Source organism: Gymnoscopelus braueri (assembly GCF_963280865.1).
Source record: "Gymnoscopelus braueri genome assembly, chromosome: 18".
Lineage (NCBI taxonomy): Eukaryota > Metazoa > Chordata > Actinopteri > Myctophiformes > Myctophidae > Gymnoscopelus > Gymnoscopelus braueri.
Genome location: NC_137618.1, coordinates 39,953,926 through 39,973,844, shown reverse-complemented (window position 1 = coordinate 39,973,844; position 19,919 = coordinate 39,953,926). Strand labels below are relative to the sequence as shown.

At 42.0% G+C, this 19,919-nt stretch overlaps 1 protein-coding gene across 1 annotated transcript in view; it reads left to right on the top strand.

Moving 5' to 3' along the window:
- stxbp5l (syntaxin binding protein 5L) overlaps positions 1-19,701 on the top strand; it is a gene marked incomplete at both ends in the record, with an annotated part of 294,314 nt that extends 274,613 nt beyond the window's left edge. The window contains 7 exons of the mRNA XM_080412829.1: positions 6,489-6,728; positions 9,215-9,381; positions 10,006-10,202; positions 10,841-11,006; positions 17,083-17,194; positions 17,993-18,213; positions 19,660-19,701. Of these exons, the coding sequence (XP_080268955.1) occupies positions 6,489-6,728; positions 9,215-9,381; positions 10,006-10,202; positions 10,841-11,006; positions 17,083-17,194; positions 17,993-18,213; positions 19,660-19,701 (1,145 nt within the window). The remainder of the gene's footprint in view (positions 1-6,488; positions 6,729-9,214; positions 9,382-10,005; positions 10,203-10,840; positions 11,007-17,082; positions 17,195-17,992; positions 18,214-19,659) is intronic.
- Positions 19,702-19,919: the final 218 nt, after the last annotated feature.

Here is a 19,919-nt window from a genome sequence, read left to right as displayed (position 1 = left end):
ATTGGGTCAAAAACGGTCCGGACCGTTTTCGGCACTTCTCGTTTGGATCCTCAAAAACGGTCCGGACCGTTTTTGGCATTCAATGTGTTAATGCCATGTGTCAACTATTTGCATCACCAGTCAATCAAAGCTTGGGATTTGAAATGTATAGACATGTATCTACAATGCAACATGTACAAGTTGGCATTGTTGGTTTTGATTACAGTGTTAGTCACGAGCTTTAATTGGCTCTTGCCGGAGAATTGCGTGCCTGCCTGCGATTGGCTAGTACTGGTACATCCCATAAACCGGAGGTACAGGAGTGTTGTAATTGGCTAGCTTGTAGCAGGATGCTTATCCCACAGGGATGATGAATCTCCTGGCAGATATTGAGATGGGGTTTAATAACAGCATGGCTTCCCTGTTGATCGCTGGCATCATGTTGAGGGGCGATGGATCTGGGACACTTCACAAATTATCACAGAAATATCACAATATACTGGCAGTGTGCAAAAGGATTGGTCCCATGCTTTGTGAGATTAGCCAGCGCTGGGTTACCACGGCAATGCAACGCGCCAGCGGGGTCACTGGAATAATTAAAGGTCAAAGAACGGCGCGAAGAGCCGGGGGCCCCCGCGCTAATGAGGCCCCCGTGCTAATGAGGCCCCTGCGCACCAGGTGCGGCCGCCAAGGAGGGGGAAAAAGGGCAGGGGCCTCGCTGAACGTAAACAACACTTTCATATATCTTATATCTCTGCTAGACACCGAGGAAGGCCCCCAGCACTTATTAAATATTGAAGTTGGCTGACATGATTAGCTACATTTAATTGCCGGGGATGGTTACACATCACGGTTGTTGAGTAAGACGGAGCCCAGAGAATCTGAATAAAATCGAGAGCTATAGCATTCATTCGATATTTTTAATGACAGTTACTCACTCAATAATAATAATAAATACATTACATTTCAATAAAAGGATCCATTTCAGTAACTCCTGCCAACAAAACAAATCACAGTCTGATTCCAGACCGGTAGCTTGAAAGAAAGTCGATAACCATAATTGTTGCTGTATATTAACAAGCGCCTGTTAATATTTTTCAATGGTTAAATATGTATAAAGTCCACAGACAGACTTAACCACTTTCATGATCTACAAGCTCAGACGTGACAAGGGCAAAAGGGCATTAATTTACAACAACAAAAACTAAATGTTGAAATATATGGATATACATTACGTTTCTGCCCGACAACAACAATATATGTCATGACTTTAATTAAATACTTCCCCATATCAGTTTGATGAGGTTAATTAACAAAGCTTGTATTTATTTTTTCTTCTCAGACCCAGGTGGTTCACATGAGATGTTTAACACAGTAGTCCATACAGTAGATGTCTGTCCCCCAGATTCCTATACTGTCTGTGTGAACGTTCCTGTCTGTCTGTCTGTCTTCCTTAAGGTCAATTCATGCTTTGCACGACAAGGGTGCCTCGCAACACATTCAGAGTTTTGAGCAGTCATAGTGTCTACAACTAGCCGACTAGCCGTCACAAAATGTAAACGAGGAAGTGAATGTATAGTTCCGTAGCAACAGAGCGTACTTTGTCTTCCTAACCAATGAGAGCATGCATCTTTTTTATCGAGGCGTCTGTGACTGCAACCGTTAATTTTCCCAGACATATACGCGACACATTGTTGTCGTTTTGACGTCACTTTCGTCCTGCAACACGTCTGTCGCCACTTGTCATGCAAAGCATTGGTTCCGAACCTCTTCTCCTTGGAGACACCTCTTCTTACATCTGACACAAGCTGACACCCCTCGCATGCACGCACGCACGCAAGCACGCGCACACACACACACACACACACACACACACACACACACACACACACACACACACACACACACACACACACACACACACACACACACACACACACACACACACACACACACACACACACAATCACGCTTGTGTTTTTCAGACATGTTAACCACTTAACCCATTAAAACCGGGAAAACATCTGTGTCATTTTATACTTTGGCTATACAAAAATAGGAGATATACAAGCTCATAGCGCGTCACTTTGTGCCATGCTACGAGCTTGTAGATCTGCTATTTTAGAAAAAATCGTGAAAATGTTCTCAAATCTTATATAACTTTTTTTTCTTTGCTTCTGGGGGTCCCTGGAACAAAATGTTTTGAGATGGGGGTCCGTGGTCAAATACATATCATTTTGGGGGTTCTTGACATAAAAAAGTTTGAGAACCACTGACATAGAATCGTATGTTTTTCAGAAAACTGACATTTGTAGAATCGGGTCCTCAGTGGGTTAAGCCCTACCATATACTTACGACAAATGCCAAAATAGCCTATGTGCAAGCTCGAGCTTGTAGATCTGCATTTTTTTTGTATTACTAATATCACATACAGGGATACGAGAACATACAGGCAGACAGTGGATGAAAGCAAGTTATGCATTTGTAAAATGTCATCTCTTTTTGGACTACCTCCAAACAGACACGGTCTCACATCTGTGATCAATCAAAGCTTGATTGCGCCCCCAAGGGGTGGGGCCCGGATCCCAGGTTGCGGAGCACTGATGCAAAACATACATTAACCTTCACACTTCCTTTACCTTTGCCCTCTTATTGCCTGCTCCTCTTCCGGGCCCATAGGTCTCCCCCCTTCTTTGCCATGCCCTGTTAGAGCGCCACTGTGCATGACTTTCATTAGCCAACAACACCCCACAGGGTTCTGAACTTCTGTCAGTCACCAACGCACACACACACACACCACAAATGCAAGCAATTTGAGCTGCCGCCAGTGGTGGAAAAAGTACTGAAATGTTTTACTTAAGTAAAAATATCAATACTGCAATGTAGATATACTCTATTACAAGTAGCAGTCCCATATTCAAAATGTACTTGAGAAAAAGTACAAAAGTATCGGCATCAAAATATACTTAAAGTACCAAGTACTCAATATGCAGAATGCATTTCACAGGTTTAAAATTGTCTAAAACTCCTTTGAAAATAGCAGATCTACAAGCTCACAACGCGTCGCGGTGTAACGTGTTGTGAGCTTGTAGATCGGCTATTTTCAAATGGCCGAAGAATATATCGGGCTGAAGTGGTTAATGTATGTTTTGTAATAATAATCAAAAAGCAACTAGTAACTAAAAGTTTCAAATAATTATAGGCGAGTAAAAGTACAATATTTGCCTCTGCGATGTAGTGGAGTAGAAGTAAAAGTATTGAAAATTTGAAATACTCCAGTTAAGTAAAAAATACCTAAAATGTGTACTTAATTGCAGTACTTGAGTAAATGTACTTAGTTACTTTCCACCACTGGCTACCGCCAACGTCAGCGGTGCTCGTTGAAAAGCAGCTTTGTTGCTGCGGTCTCTGCTTGTGTCACGCTGAAGCACACACACACACATTGGGTTAACAACGTGGCATTGAAAAAGGTTGGGTGTAGCAGCCCGATTTATATTTTGTGATACGATGTAGTCGTGTGCTGGAAATAGCCGATCTACAAGCTCACAGCAAATGCGGCGTACTGTGAGCCTGTAGATTGGCTCTTTCGGGGGCGCGTCATGCAGCTTAAAGGGATAGTTCACCCCAACAATGTATTTTTTTCTATCGATTAGTCACCCCATGGAGACTTGAATTCATGGATACGTTATTTTTTTTGTCGCATTCCTAAGCCAATAATTTGATGACCAGTGGACCGGTAGGCAGCGGAAACACAAAGGAGACTCTTTGTGTCTCCTACCGGAACCGCTGCCGGTAATCAAGGTATTGGCTTAGGAATGCAACAAAAGCAAATAAATATCAATTCAAGTCTCCATGGGGTGACTAATCGATAGGAAAAAAAGTCATTTTGGGGGTGAACTATCCCTTTAAACGGAGTGACCTCTCTTTACCTTTCTCTGTCTTCCTCTGCTCTTTATCTGTGTTTTTGCATACATTTCTCCAACCTCTGTTGAATCTTCTTCTTTCTGTCCCCTTTCCTGTCCTCTCTCTGGCATCGCTGTCCATCTTGTCTGTCATGTCTGTTGCTGGCTGGGCGGGCGGTGGGTGGGTGGTGTTGGTTTGGTTGGGTTTGTGTCATCTATGGCGTCCCATGCATGTTGTGGTGGGGTTGAGTATAGGTTATACGTCCAGAAGGGCGATGCTTCAGCAATTACACGGAGTCAGTATGTACTCCCACGACGAGCATCACATCACTACCACCCCCTACTGCTGGAGCGAAAGAGGTAAGGGGGGCCACGCGCTGCCCACTCGTGTCACCCTGTCTTGAGTCCCATATATATATATATATATATACGTCCCGTCCGTCTGCAGTGGTGGAAAAAGTACTATTTATTTACTTTAGTAAAAGTATCAACACTGCAATGTAGAAGTACACAGTTACAAGTAAAAGTATGGAATTCTAACTTTACTTGAGTAAAAGTACAAAATATGAAAATATACTTAAATTACCAAAAGTAAAAGTACTCATTATACAGAATGTCCCATTTCAAGTTTTCAATTGTACAAAAATCATTTGAAAATAGCAGATCTACAAGCTCACAATGCGTCGCATCGCGACGCATTGTGAGCTTGTAGATCGGCTATTTTCAAATGGCCTAAATGTATACAAGGCTGAAGTGGATATTTGCATCTGAGATGTAGTGGAGTAGAAGTAAAAGTATTGGAATTTGGAAATACTCAAGTAAAGTACAAATACCTAAAAATAGTACTTAGGTACAGTACCTGAGTACATGTACTTAGTTACTTTCCACCACTGTCCGTCTGTTCGTCCGTCAGTCAGTCCTGTGGCCCAGTGGTTCTCAACCTTGTTCATGTCATCTCAGTCTGTCATTATTCAACGGGATTGGATGCCAGCGCTTATTGCTGACAACATGAATGTGATAAAAACGTGACATGAACGTGTAGAAAGGACTGCCTCTTCGTGGAGCTCTCTCTCCTGATTAGATAACATCTGTATCCCCCCACGAACATGTATTTTCTGTTTACTAAAGGGCTGGAGTAGACGGGGAGAGTGACCCAGCTGTTACTGAACAAACACTCTGTAGCAGTGATTGCTATCAAAAGATAAAGCTACAGTTTAACGGTTTCACTGTAAGCCAAGTTGAAGTTTTTGCCTTCCATTAATAACGAAAAAACATAAGATGGATACACCTGGGACGTATCATCAGTGTTGTAGCCTGGGGTCAACAGGTGTTTCGGGTCTCGCAACATACACCCTCGCCCAGGTGACCCAGCCGGGGTTGATCAAGCCCCGACTTACGTCCCAGGTAGCTACCCACAGTCAGTCCTCTTAGGGCAAGACAGTGCCACTCAATCCGCTTGTCCGGAACTACTCTGCCGGGACTGGGGGAGAAGAGAGGCTCTGGCAATTCCATTAATTAATTACTGTTTGTAAGCGGACAGAAGTTCTGTGAAGAGGATTGTGGGATTGATAGTGTATACGGGAGCCGGCAATGGTGGCTTAAAAAAGTTGACAATGTCTCAACTTTTAGCAAACACAGTTTGCATTTTGGCAACACACCTGGCGACGAACTTGACTCGCTCTGCTTACATGGGTCTGCACTGACACAGACAGTTTTTACTCATCATCACTATTTGTCTACGCTATAAATTCACTTTAAGCATTCCAAAATAAAACAGCTATTCAGATGCTTTGACCTCAAACACTGCAGTCTGTGTAGCGATGACCAGGCATGGTAGTGAAGCACATTGCCTACTGTAGCTCTAAATAATTGAGAGGTGCATGATTCACTCTTGGGCAAAATATAAATACTTTTCTGATGGAGGCTATAAATTTGTAATGGCTAGCACACCCGACATGGTCAAAGGAGTGTGTTTAGTGAAACCGGTTTGTGCGTGGGTGCGCGAGCGTGCACTTTGTGTGTGTGTATTGTTTGTATGTGTATGTGTCTACAAGTGTGCCGTTGTGCGTGTTTGTGTGTGTGGGTGTGCGTCTACTGTAGATGCACATGTGTGATATTGTCTGTTCATACAGTCTGTATCAAGCCGACAGAATGAATGTTAATTAATGTTCATTTATGAAGCACTGGACAATGAAAGAAGAGGTTCCCTTCATATTGCGTGCGTGCGTGTGTGCGTGCGTGCGTGTGAGCGTGATTCAGGTCCAGTTTGCTGTTACGGTTAATCCTCCAGGAGAATCATTCCGTTCTGTTTCCATTTCCCCCCAATGTTTTACATTACAATTTACATGCCAAGCCACCGCTTACTTACAATCTGTCTATTTCTCTTGTTCTGTTTTTCCCCTTTCACACCTGTCTTCTATGTTATCCTCTGCTTTCTCTATCACAATACTATGCCTGTCTTTCCATGAATTTCCATCTTCCAACACCGTCTCTCCCCCTGCTTGTTGTCTGTGTGTCTCTGTCGCCTGTCTTATTGTACGTCTGTCCGTCCCGCCGGGGCATGTTTTTGTCATTCGTGTTTTTTTTTTCAACGGCCCGCCCCGGCAGAGAGCCGCGAGAACTCATTCAGCCGCTCGCGCAGCTCCAGCGTGTCCAGCATCGACCGCGACACCAAGGAGGCGGTGACGACGCTGCAGTTCGGAGAGTCCTACGGCCGCAAGAGCGACCCGCTGCCCACGCCGTGCCTGTGGGTGGGCACCAGCCTGGGCGTGGTCCTCCTCATCCCCATGTCCGTCGCCACCGAGGAGGACGAGAGGCTGGAGGAGGCCGTCACCATCGGCCCCAGCGGTGAGACTTGATATCCTGTGCTGTTTATATTGAACCAATGAAAAGCAGTGGACAAGAGCTTGTGGCTATTTTTTTTTGTTTTTTTTGTGTTTTTGTTTTTTTACATTTTCTGAAAAGTAACAGCAGTGGTGGACGTAGTAGGCTACTCATATTCGTTACTTAAGTAAAAGTATCAATACCGCAACGCATAAATACTCTTTTACAAGTAAAAGTCCGGTATTTCAAGTAAAAGACTTGAGTAAAAGTTCAAAAGTATCGGCATCTAAATATACTTAGAATACCAAAAGTAAAAAATACTCATTATTCAGAATGTCCCACTTCACAAGTTTTCGGATGTATAAAAATCTTTTGAAAATGGCAGATCTACAAGCTTGTAGGGCTAAAGTGGTTAATGTATGTTTTGTAATAATAACCGAAACCTACAAAGTAACTAGTAACTAAAGTTTTCAATTAATTGTAGTGGAATAAAAAGTACAATCATTTGCCTCTGAGATGTAGTGGAGTTGAAGTAAAAGTAAAAGCATTGAAAATTGGATACATACACCAGTAAAGTAAAAGTGCCCCAAAAGCGTACTTATAAGTACAGTACTCGAGTGAATACACTACTTTCCACCACTGAGTAACAGTTTTGGGCATACAGGTTTCCACCTGACAAAACATTAAGCCTGGAACTCTGGGGAAAGACAATGCACCACCAAACGTTACCCTCATCTGTCAGAGGCACACACTGTTCAATCCTCCCTGTTCATGCTGTCTCTGATAAAGAAAAAAGAAAATACATTATGCCTTGGGACTTGTGCCATTTGTCTCTCAGGTACTGCATTTTGATCAAAATAAAATGTATGACTCCCTGGCCGATTGCAGAACACTAGCTCCAGTAACTATGTGTGAAGGTGTGAGTCCCTGGCCAATGGCAAACGACTACAGTAGCAAGATGCTGCGCGTGAAGCTGTGAAGCCGTGTTGTGCTTCATAATGTGGCACTTATAACCCATTCAATCCGGGAACGTATCTGTGTCATTTTAGATTTGAGCTATAGCCAAATCTTTGAATACATTTTTTTTTAAAACATATTTTTAACTAAGATCTTTGCTTCTGGGGGTCCCTGGAACACAATATTTTGATGGGGATCAGCGGCCAAAAACAATTTGAGCGCCACTGATATAGCAACAATAGTTTTTGAGAAAACTGTTAGGATTTAAAGACATTTGTCAAATGTTTGAAAAATGAACATTTTGACAAAAAATATATGTTCAAAGATTTTCACAAAATGGTCACGATAAAAAAAAAATGCAGATCCACAAGCTCATAGCCAAAGAAATCAAAAAATTACACAGATACTTTCCTGGTCTTAATGGGTTAAAGGTGCTGTAGGCAACAGAGAAAACAACACAACCAGGTGCTCACATGTAGGAGACACAAGAGCTAGTTAAAAAGTAGTTAAAAGTATCGGAGGTGCTCCTGGATCAAACAAGAAAAAGCAGAGGATCCGGGCACTCAATGATAATTTTCTACAAGCTTGAGCTTATGTTCGATCTGCTACTTTTGCCGTTTTTGAATTTGAATCCTGAAAAGTAACAGTTTTGGACATATGACGTTTCCACCCGACAGAGACAAGCCTACTATACTTTGTCCACCACTGAAGCGGCCTTCAGTAAATAAGGATTCAGCAGAGCGATGTGATATTCTGCAGATAGCGTTATGCAGGTGAACTGAGCTATATCTGGGAGAGGAGAGTGTTTTCATTTCCCAACACATTCATTCCACAACTCTCTGTCTCCGTTCAATTGGAAGTTGGGCTGTTCAATCCAATCTCCGGTTTTAGATAAGAAAACAACAACAGCGATGATGAAAGTGAAAAGGGGCCTTGGGCCTCGTTTCCACACAGCTGTGTGTTCCGTCCGTAAGTCTGTTTATTCCATTATTTTCTATGGGAACCTCGGATGTGTGCGAAACTCCTCCTTCCGTCCCCCCGTCCCCGCCATACAGAATTGTCTGTTGATTGTTTAGTTTTTTTAAATATGTTTTTTGGTGTACCAGGAAACAAGCTGAAGATGCTATTTCATTCAAGTCAGTTGCTTGACTGGTTCTCAATTGCACTTTACATGAATTCAAAATGATCATTTAGATTAATCCGTAGAAATACAGTAGAGCAGGGGTCTTCAATAGGGGGTGTGGGACCCCTAGGGGGTTGCTACAAGGGGGCCGGCAAATCTCTGTGTGATAAGATTTGTTTTTTTTACATGAACCACTTGAACCCTAGCATCTAAATTCTGAGGAGAATTTAAATAGAGCCAAAAATAGCAGATCGTAAACAATAGCACAATTGTATACAATATGTAGTGGGGGTCCCTGCTTCATCTCTGTCTCAGCTAAGGGGTCCTTGGCTTGAAAAACGTTGAAGACCCCTGCAGTAGATGGAAAGATTGTAAGATGGTAAGATTTGGGAACCCCTGTTCTAGGCTTCATACGTTATCTTTCCCACAGGAAACGTCCTGATGCTGAAGGGCTCCATCTTGCGCTTTGCTTTCATGGACTGCACGGGCGCGCTGACCCAGAGCCCCTACGAGGTGTGGCGGGACCTCAACGCCGCCGAGGACCCCGACCGGCCTCGCAAGCGCAAGCTGGTCAACTTCTCGCCCTCGTCCTCCCAGGTTAGGCCTGATCACAATCATTTTTTACATGATTTTCAGAATGGTTTCCATTCATCTACTGTTTAACTGCTGTATATCTACACAAACTCACAACACGTCACATTGTGACACGTTGTGAGCTCGTAGAATGTAGATTGGATATTTTCCCTATTCTTGAAAATGTCAGCATATTAAATATATGGCCTGTTTTGGCCATAATGCACACCATTTATGTTTTGATTATTGGTACCAATCATTGTCAGTCATTTCTTTGTATATTTCAGTAACAGGCTTTGTATATTTAAGTTATTTTGTCTTGTCATATCTGCCTTTGTAAACAGAAATGTAATTCTTATTTACACGTCCCAACGTTCAATGCCAAACATGCAATTAAATCGTTAATCAAAACCATTATTTGCACATCAATTAATCGGCAACTATTTTCATGATGGTGACAACAGCAGAGGACTCCAATTATGGTTAAGATCAAAACAACTGTGCTCGTGTGAATAGACTCCTGTGGACAGGTGTTGAAAATGAGTGCTATATATAACACTCAAACAATGCATCTGGTCTGTCCAATGTAATTGTGAAGTCCATGTCAACTTAAAAAATAAACATAACATAGCACACCGCTGCCCCCAGGAGGTGAGCGGCGACGGACACCTGGCCGTGGTGTGCTCCGAGAAGCAGGCCAAGGTGTTCTTCATGCCCACGCAGACGTGCCTCTACGTGCACAACATCACCGAGTCGTCGTTCGTCCTGCGGGCCGACGTGGTGACCGTGTGCAACAGCGTCTGTCTGGCCTGCTTCTGCGCCAACGGACACGTCATGACCCTCAGGTATACCACCTTTAATTACTTCTTTTTTTTTTTACTTTAGTGAAGCAATCAAGAAAAAAGTATTTCATGAACAAAGATCCTGCACACTGCTCTTGCTCAGCAGTATGCTTCAGTTGTCACTGTCCAACGCACCTGTATCTGAACAAAGTGGATGTGCGAAAATGTCCTATAGCACCACCAGCGCTGTTACAAAGTAAAAGGTACCAGGGAAATCAATGAACCGATAACAAACATGCCATCTTTATTTTTTTCTACAATATTTATCCCACGATTTTGTAACCCATTTTTTCACCCAGTGCAATTGCCTATGTAATCCTGGGCGCTACTCTCCCTCTGCCAGCCTAGGGAGAGCCCAGAACAGAGCTCATGCCTCCTTCAATGCATGAGGAGCTAGCAAGACGCTTCTTATCACCTGACGGGGGGAGTTTCCCCGGTTGGACGTAGCGCGTGGAAGGAACATGTTATTCCAACCTTTTCCAATATGTTATACTTTTGTGCGACGCTGTGGCTGTGTAATTTACGAAAAAATTGCCCGACAGCGACGACATGGAGTTTGCAAATAGAACATACTAACAATATTTGTCCCATCTAACAGTCAGTCTGGTGTTGTTGTTATTTCCCCTCCGCTGTGCTCACAGTTTGCCCAGTCTGAGACCACTGATGGACATCAACTACCTGCCGCTGACAGACATGCGCATCGCCAGAACCTTCTGCTTCACCAACGGGGGGCAGGCCTTATACCTCAGCTCTCCCACCGAGATCCAGAGAATCACGTACAGCCAGGACATGTGTGACAACCTGCAGGTGTGTGCACATGTGTGTGCGTGCGTGCATGTGTTCCATTATCAGTGGTGTAAAGTAACTAAGTACATTTACTCAAGTACTGTACTTAAGTATAATTTCGAGGTGCTTTTACTTTACTGGAGTAGTTCCAATTGTCTATATTTTTACTTCTACTCCACTACAACTCAGAGGTAAATATTGTACTTTTACTCCACTACAATTATTTGAAAACTTTAGTTACTAGTTTCTTTGCAGATATAAATTATTATAAAACATACATTAACCACTTTAGCCCTATTTTATACCTAGGCTATTTGAAAATAGCCGATCTACAAGCTCACAATGCGTCACATCGCACCTGCGAGCGTTTATGCAATATCTAAAGCTGTGATATTCAACTATTAGGCAGGGGGCCACAAGACCACGACAACAAAACCGTTTAACCGTTTCACCGTTTGTTGTGTGCTATGAGTCCGATAGGACACAATAATGGACACATGATGTTCATTATGGTAACTCATTAGGGTCTGCTTCATATTGCATTTATGCATTTTGATGTTTGATAGGAACATTTCTGTGTCAGTCCTTTATAGTGCACAGGCTTAGATTTTTATATTAAGAAAATAGAAAGTAGTTATTTCAGTGTGTTCTGTGCACGGCATGGTCTTTGTGTGAGGAGGAGGCAGGCTGGCCAAGTGAAGTGTTTACATGTTCGTATGAATAAAAAAAAATATTCTTTTAGTTTTGAGCACCCGGGTGATAATAGCACAAGGCAAGCTCTTATGATGTGTTTGAAGTGGATGAAAACTAACACAAAACTAACACATGCAGGCTAATGGATGCATAAGGAGAATAATTTCTTTGGTGTAATTAACAGCATCCACTTAAAACTCAGAAATAGTAACAAATGGATGGTTTGATGAACTGCACTCAAATCTCCTGTTGTGCTCTTTTGATGTGCCACTGAAATGTAGTGCGATGTAGCTTTTGCCAAGCATGGTGAACTAATTTACTTGAAAGATACATTATTCTGAAAGTAGTTAGAAGTAGGGAAGTAGTAGAAGTAGACCATATTTCTGGCTGTTTTGTTTCTATGAAAAAGTCTATAGAGTCTACCTTTACTTCTGATTCTGTACTTGTACTTTTACTTTTGATACTTGAAACATATTTTAACACCAGATGCTTAAGTATTATGAAGTGATCTATTACACTTTGGCCCAAGTGATTTTTTTATGGATGACTTACTCACCAAAGATTACATTTACCCGCATTTGGGTTCTTGTAGCAGTGTCTTGACTGCAAACGCAGTACTTTTAGGTGTTAATTTGGGTCCCTGAGTGAGTCACTAACATTCCTCCATTCTAAATCGAAGCCTACATTTTATTCTTATCTGTTAATGGTTGATTAACCATTAACAAGCTTCATTTATACAGTTATGAAAAACATTCAAAACGGTCATCCTGTACAACCAACCATCTAATAAAAGCTATTTACATTTAATTTGACATTGGAACATGGAATACATTCCAAGGGCCACAAGAAAGCTCTGCTGGGGACTGTTTTGGCCTGCGGTCTGCCAGTTGAATATCATTGGCCCCGATTCATAAAGGGATTTACGACCATATTTTGTACCTACCGGCATTTAGGACAAATCCTACACCTGCAGTCAGATTCATAAAAGTTTTTTGGTCTGTGTTTTGTGCGTCAGGTGCGCACGTTCTCAGGTCAGCCCTGAGGCTGTCTTACCAGGGCTGAAATGTGCGTATGTCTTTAGAATGCTTTATTCTTCATGCCAAAATCAATTACAACAGTGGCAAACCTCAAATAAAATATATATATGCCCAACATTTGTCAACACATATATATAAAAAATAAAAAAATAAATGTCAAACTATATATTGCTTGTAGCCTACAGTATGCATCATATAGACATGATGTAGATTCCACCGCTTTTAATTTATTTTCTAGGCTATCAGTTGCATTTAGAGTTGAATTATTAGGTCCCCGTCCCTCAGTGTGTTTGCCAGCGGGCCATCTCAGCCAAAGTACATGTAATAATGAAAATAGGCTATGATGCCTTAATGAAACTGCGGAGGGACTGACGCACCTCTGTCCATGCTGCAGTATTAATTTGTAGGCTAATAGTCTACTGTAGGCTACTCTACTGTATTTTGATCACATGAACACCACACACAACAGATCTAATATTCCCCATTCCGTCGTAGGACAGTGATATATTAATCAAAAATGCACTAATTTAATCAATAAGTAATCAATAAGCTCTGGTCCATAATCGGATAGCAGCGTTCCACTTGTATGCTGGATTTCATCATCTTTTTACCTTGGTAAAAGTCCGCAATGTTCATTAGAAAAGGCTTATATATATCCTTTCCACGTTTTATTAGCCTTTTATTTGGTAATGGGGTTAAACCTTGTAAACTTATTTATTCTCATTACACATGAGAGCATTTATTACGTGATCCGCTTCCAGACAGAACAGTAAGCTGTCAAGGCGATGCGAAGCCGCATCTGTTATCTTTAGACGAGGCGGAGTTGAACTTCAAACTTTCATCAGCGTTGCCAGATGTTGTGAGAGAAATAAGCAACCAGGTCTAGGAAAACAAGCCCAAAAGAAGCAACTGGCACTTAGGCCATTATAAGCACTTTAATTAAACCGTTGTGAGCTTTAGATCTGCTATATTTAAAATAAATCTTGTAATAAAATGTGCAATATTTGGAAGATTTTTTAAACATTCTAACAACACAAATCTGCCTCCAGCTGGCACAAAACATTTCAGATGGGGCTTATAGGGATAAATTAGCCTACATATTAACTTGGGGGTCCATGTCATAAAAATATTTGAGAACCACCGGTTAAAACAATTGAACAATTGTGAAGCAAGCCCAAATAACCAACTACACTTTAGAAACAAGCCCAAAAAAACGCGGTCCCCACAGCTACCAATATTTACAAGCAGCTTTACAGAAAAATAAGCCCAAATTCGCTTATAATAAGCGGACATGGCAACGCTGTTTAGCACGGTTCAGCACGGTGACGTTAAAGTTGGATGCTGTTGGACGCAGCCTTCCAGAGTAATCATCACACCTGGTCATACGCACTGGTTGTACGCACGTCTCTGTGATATACGAACCCCTTTGGGAATTGCACGTCCGTTTGTGACTACCAAAATACGACCGGCCTTTACGAACTTTATTTACCCCATATTTACGACCCTCGTTATGAATCGGGGCCATTGATCTAAGCCTGAGGTATACTTAGTTGCCCCATGTGGGTGTAGCAGATCTACAAGCACACGGTGCGTCACAGTGTGACACATTGCAAGTTTGTAGATCTGCTATTTCCGGTGCGTGACCAGGGCCGGACTTACCGTTGGGCTAACGACAATGCTGTCATTACTGCTGTGCTTTGGTTCCCATTGCATCCCAAATACCTGTGTGTGTGTGTGTGTGTGTGTGTGTGTGTGTGTGTGTGTGTGTGTGTGTGTGTGTGTGTGTGTGTGTGTAGGCCTGTCACAATTATTACATAATCGCCTAATCACAATTATATGACATAATCACAACTATTTTGCATAATAGTCATAATCATTTCCATGTTGAAACATGAATTCATACATTTTCTCACAGATTTCGAAAGCATAAAGTTATTCAATATGTCAGTCATGCCTTTGCATTATGTAAGTTAATTTTGATATCTGCCCTTTGCCAGTATGTTTATGAAGCCTAAAAGTCAAACAGAAATGGATTGTTTATATGTTCCAATGTTTAATGCCAAAAACACAATTAAATCCTTAATCACAATTATTTGAGTGACAACTAATCGTAAAAATGTCATGATCGTGACAGCCCTGTGTGTGTGTGTGTGTGTGTGTGTGTGTGTGTGTGTGTGTGTGTGTGTGTGTGTGTGTGTGTGTGTGTGTGTGTGTGTGTGTGTGTGTGTGTGTGTGTGTGTGTGTGTGTGTGTGTGTGTGTGTGTGTGTGTGTGTGTGTGTGTGTGCGTGCGTGCGTGCGTGCGTGCGTGCGTGCGTGCGTGCGTGCGTGCGTGCGTGCGTGCGTGCGTGCGTGCGTGCGTGCGTGCGTGCGTGCGTGCGTGTTCGGAGATGCAGGGTGCAGTGAGCAGGCAGGTGCCAGGGTTGATAGCTTTGGTAAAGCCCAGTGGTGACAGGGGCCATTGAAGTGAAATGTCAGACTTGTCATGTGTGCCACAGCTCCATGGGTTACGTTGGTGGGGTGTGTGTGTGTGTGTGTGTGTGTGTTTACATTATATCACTAGACTTGTAAGGGCCAAATGTTCCCACAAGTACAGTACAACTTGAGACAAAAAGCCAATTTCCCTGCTCCTCACAACAGAAATGGTTGTTTTATGGTATTGATTAGTCACCCCATGACTTGAATTTATGGATATGTTTTAGTTTTTGTCGCATTCCTAAGCCAATAATTTGATAACCAGCGGACCAGGCAGCGGTTCCGGTAGAAGACACAAAGGAGGCTCTTTGTGTCTCCTACCAGAACCGCTGCCGGTCATCAAATTATTGGCTTAGGAATGCGACAAAAACAAAAAATTATACATAAATTCTCAAGTCTCCATGAGGTGAATAATCGATAGGAAAAAAGTCATTTTGGGGGTGAACTATCCCTTTAATACTGGGAAAAGATTCAGGTTGAGGTTAGGGTTAAGATGAAGCATTTAGAGGTCAGGTTTAGGGGTTAAGATTGGAGATTAAGATTAATGTTAAGATTGGATTAACACCTTGGTTACAAGCCGGTTGTCGTGCAACCGAAAATAAAGAGATCTACAAGCTCAAGCTTTGAAAATGGCTTTCATGAAATCACAGTCCTAAAAATGTTGACGTCCTCATAAGTATAGCAACCCAAACGTGTGTGTGTGTGTGTGTGTGTGTGTGTGTGTGTGTGTGTGTGTGTGTGTGTGTGTGTGTGTGTGTGTGTGTGTGTGTGTGTGTGTGTGTGTGTGTGTGTGTGTGTGTGTGTGTGTGTGTGTGTGTGTGTGTGTGTGTGTGTGTGTGTGTGTGTGTGTGTGTGTGTGTGTGTGTGTGTGTGTGTGTGTCACCTCACTCCCACTAATGAGAAGAAGAGGCATCAGTGGAGTTAGAGGTGTCAGCGTGCAGCCAGGCACCCACACAGTACTATAATACAATACTGCCATCTGCTGGCTTCCTAAGTCACTGAGCCCCCAATTGTCCTCTTTTTTTCCAGTCAGTCTGCATTAAAGGACCACTTCACCCATTTTCAACCTATTGTCTTATAAATGGTCCTCACAAATGCTCATTATAATATGGTAAAAAAAAAAAAGATTCTACGCTGTCTGTGTCTCAGAGGAGAGCTGTGGACAGTTCAGAAACCCACTAACAGTGACATCAACAAGGCGGAATCCAAGCTAATAGAAACTGCAGGCATTCTCTTTTTTGAAAGTTACATGTTATAAGCCATTGTTCTCGCATTAATAAAAATAATCCAAATTAAAACAAATCTGAAATATTTGTTGAAATTACTAAAACTGCCGACAGATGATGTCACTGGTAGGCAGGTTTATGAAGTGTCCACAACACAAAAACTGGTACCATATTATAACAAGCATTATTAGTGAGGACATATTATATGAAGAATGGGTGAAATGGTCCTTTTAGCACAAACCAACCAGCCTCTACTAATCAGCTTCAACTCAGACTTTGGTTTGGGATTGTGCTTGCTTTGTACTGTACAGCATAGGTGCATGACTGCCCATTAAAAAGCAGTTTCCACAAAGGCTGGGTTACAAAAATCTTGATAAATCCACCTTGATGTGTTCATAGATACTTTGTTGTCTAACGATACAAAAGAATGACTTCTCTTAGTTCTACTGGATCTCTTATCCACTTCCCTAACATTTTAGCCTAGTTTTTATTTGTTGACAAAATAGTCAGTATATTTAGTCATAGCTTTAGTCATCATGGCTCAGTTTTTATTTAGTTTTCGTCAGTGGAAAAAAGATAGTCGACAAAATTAACACTGTGTTTAGGAGTTCACTAAAATGAGCTTCATAGATTCCTGTCCTCCTGTGGTTTTTGACTGGTTGTCTCAGGAGATGCTGGGAGAGCTGTTCACCCCCTTAGAAACACCAGAGGCTCAGAACCGAGGATTCCTCAAGGGCTTCTTTGGAGGAAATGCCCAGCCCGTCGACAGAGAGGAGCTGTGTATGTATATTCCCTGTTTTGTTCTCTCCTGTTTGTCTCTCGTTGTCTCTACATTACTCTTCCTCCATTATCATTTGTTCATTTTGTATACACGTTTAAGTATACATGTCTTAAATAGGACCTATTTCTGGGGCAGATGCCAATTAGGGTTACCACGCGTCCCCGTAAAATACGGAATTTTCCTTTATTTGCCAATTAAATCTTGTATCCCAAGATTTGTTCCATTATGCTCATAAACATCCCCTGCACATGTATGTTGTGTGCCCGAGCTGTAAATGCATCTGTTTACTAAAGAGCTGGAGAGACGGGGGAACCCCTGTTAAAGGGATATTTCACTTTCATACATGTTTGGGGTCATTTTAACGTCTACTCAGGCTTTTGTGTTTCACCCCAGACAGTTTTTAAGTTGCTTGATTCAGTATTTAGATGTTCGATTCATTTTTATCAGACACGCCCCTTTCCTATACAAACCCATTGTAACTTCAAACTCCATTTTAACCGTGATAGATTCATCGAAAACACCCGTCCTGGGTTCTGGTGACTCTATTGTATTTGTATTTATTTTATTTTTCCAATTCATTTTTTTGAATAAAGGAAAAAAGTTATTGGAAAAAACACGGCCCCCTCACGTATTAGGAGAGCAGTAGACAATTTTGCATGCTCTTTTTTTTTTTTTTTTTTTTTTTCACCTGTTCATCCTGTATCCTATGTATATGAGTTATCAGTCTCTCCTGAATGAAATTGGTATCCTGAGCTGAATGGGTGTACATCACCTTCTTTCTTCCGACGTCCATTCAGTCGGCGAGGCGTCGGCTGGCAAAGCGTCGCGGAGTCTGGCACAGCACATCCCGGGGCAGGTGGGCATCGACGGCATGAAGGCGGCGGCGGGCGGGGTGGTGGGAGACCTGGCCCGCGCTCGCATCGCTCTGGACCAGAGAGGCGAGAGGCTCGGAGAGCTGGAGGAACGCACGGCGCTCATGATGACCAGCGCGGAATCCTTCTCCCAACACGCCCACCAGGTGAGAGTCCATGCATATTGACCATTCTAACACGCCCATCTTGGATTTGGCAATAAATAATCTACTGATCAGTGTCATTTCACTGACAGTTTTTGTGGGCGGGCACAAAAACCAAATGTGTGGGCCCAGGCCTACCTATGCCCACCCGTGGCTACGCCCCTGTCAGTGAGGGCCAGAGGTGGAAAAAGTACTAAATTTTTTATACTTAAAGGGTAAGACCACTTTGTTAGAGGTTTGGGTTGTGTAGTTACCTTGCCATTATGTAACTTCAAAGGTGGACAAGAAATCAAAAATAATTGCTCCATTGATTAGAAATTGAAAATTCAAAATATGCTCCTCATTGACTTACATTGTACGCTGAAACAGCTCTCAAAGTCACTCTTTTAGCACATAAACGGACGCAAACAAAGTTGATTCAGACAATATAGAACATCACCAAACCCAGTACTGTTTGTTTTTTTTATAGAAAATTTTACTTCCTGTTGATTTTGCTATTTTTATGTAGAAGAAAACCCGGACTGGATCCGCGGATCCGGATCTGGATCTTCAAATAGTAAAATCAACAGGAAGTTGACATTTTTATTAAAATAACAAACAGTACTGGGTTTGGTGATGTTCTATATTCTCTGAATCAGCTCTGTTTGCGTCCGTTTACGTGCTAAAAGAGTGACTTTGAGAGCTGTACAATGTAAGTCAATGAGGAGTATATTTAGAATTATCAATTTCTAATCAATGGAGCAATTATTTTTTATTTCTTGTCCACCTTTGGAGTTACACCATGGCAAGGTAACTACACAACCCAGACCTCTACCAAAGTGGTCTTGCCCTTTAAAAGTATAAATACCACAATGTAGAAATACTCTGTTACAATCAAAAGTTCGGTATTCACAATTTAGTTGAATGAAATTACAAAAGTATTGGCATCAACATGTACTTAAAGTACCAAAAGTAAAAGTACTCAGGAAGGTCCTATTTCACATGTTTTCCAACTGTATGAAGATCATTGAAAATAGCAGATCTTCAAGCTCACAATGCGTCGCAACGCATTGTGAGGTTGTAGATCGGCTATTTTCAAATAGCTAAAGTTTAAATAGGGCTGAAGTTGTTAATGTATGTTTTGTAATAATAATCAAAATCTACAAAGTAACTAGTGACTAAAGTTTTCAAATAATTGTAGTGGAGTAAAACTACAATATTTGTCTCTGAGATGTAGTGGAGTAGAGGTATAAGTACTGAACATTGGAAACACTCCAGTAAAGTAAAAGTACCTCAAAATTGTACTTAAGTACAGTACTTGAGTACATGTACTTGTTACACCCCAGCGTGAGGGCCAATTATATGAAGATAAGGTTGAAAATGGGTGTATAGTGCTCCTATACTACACTGTAAGCGCAGGCTCTCAGTAGCGGGGTGTAAACTCTCTAAGATGTCCCATTCTCTTTTCAGCTGATGTTAAAATGTAAGGACAAGAAGTGGTACCAGTTGTAAGAGCCTTGCCCCCACGGCCTGATGGGAGAGTTGACGCCGGGACACGGACCTTCTTCGCTCTACAGACAAGAAAAGCTGATGAAAGAGAGAGAGAGAGAGACAGACACACACAGGAGTGATTTAGCCTTCATGGACCTCTCTGGTTGCTCTGTCACATTGTTTAAGGACTAGGACAGGTCTGTGTCTCGTCTAGATGTAGTTGAGATGGACGCACACCA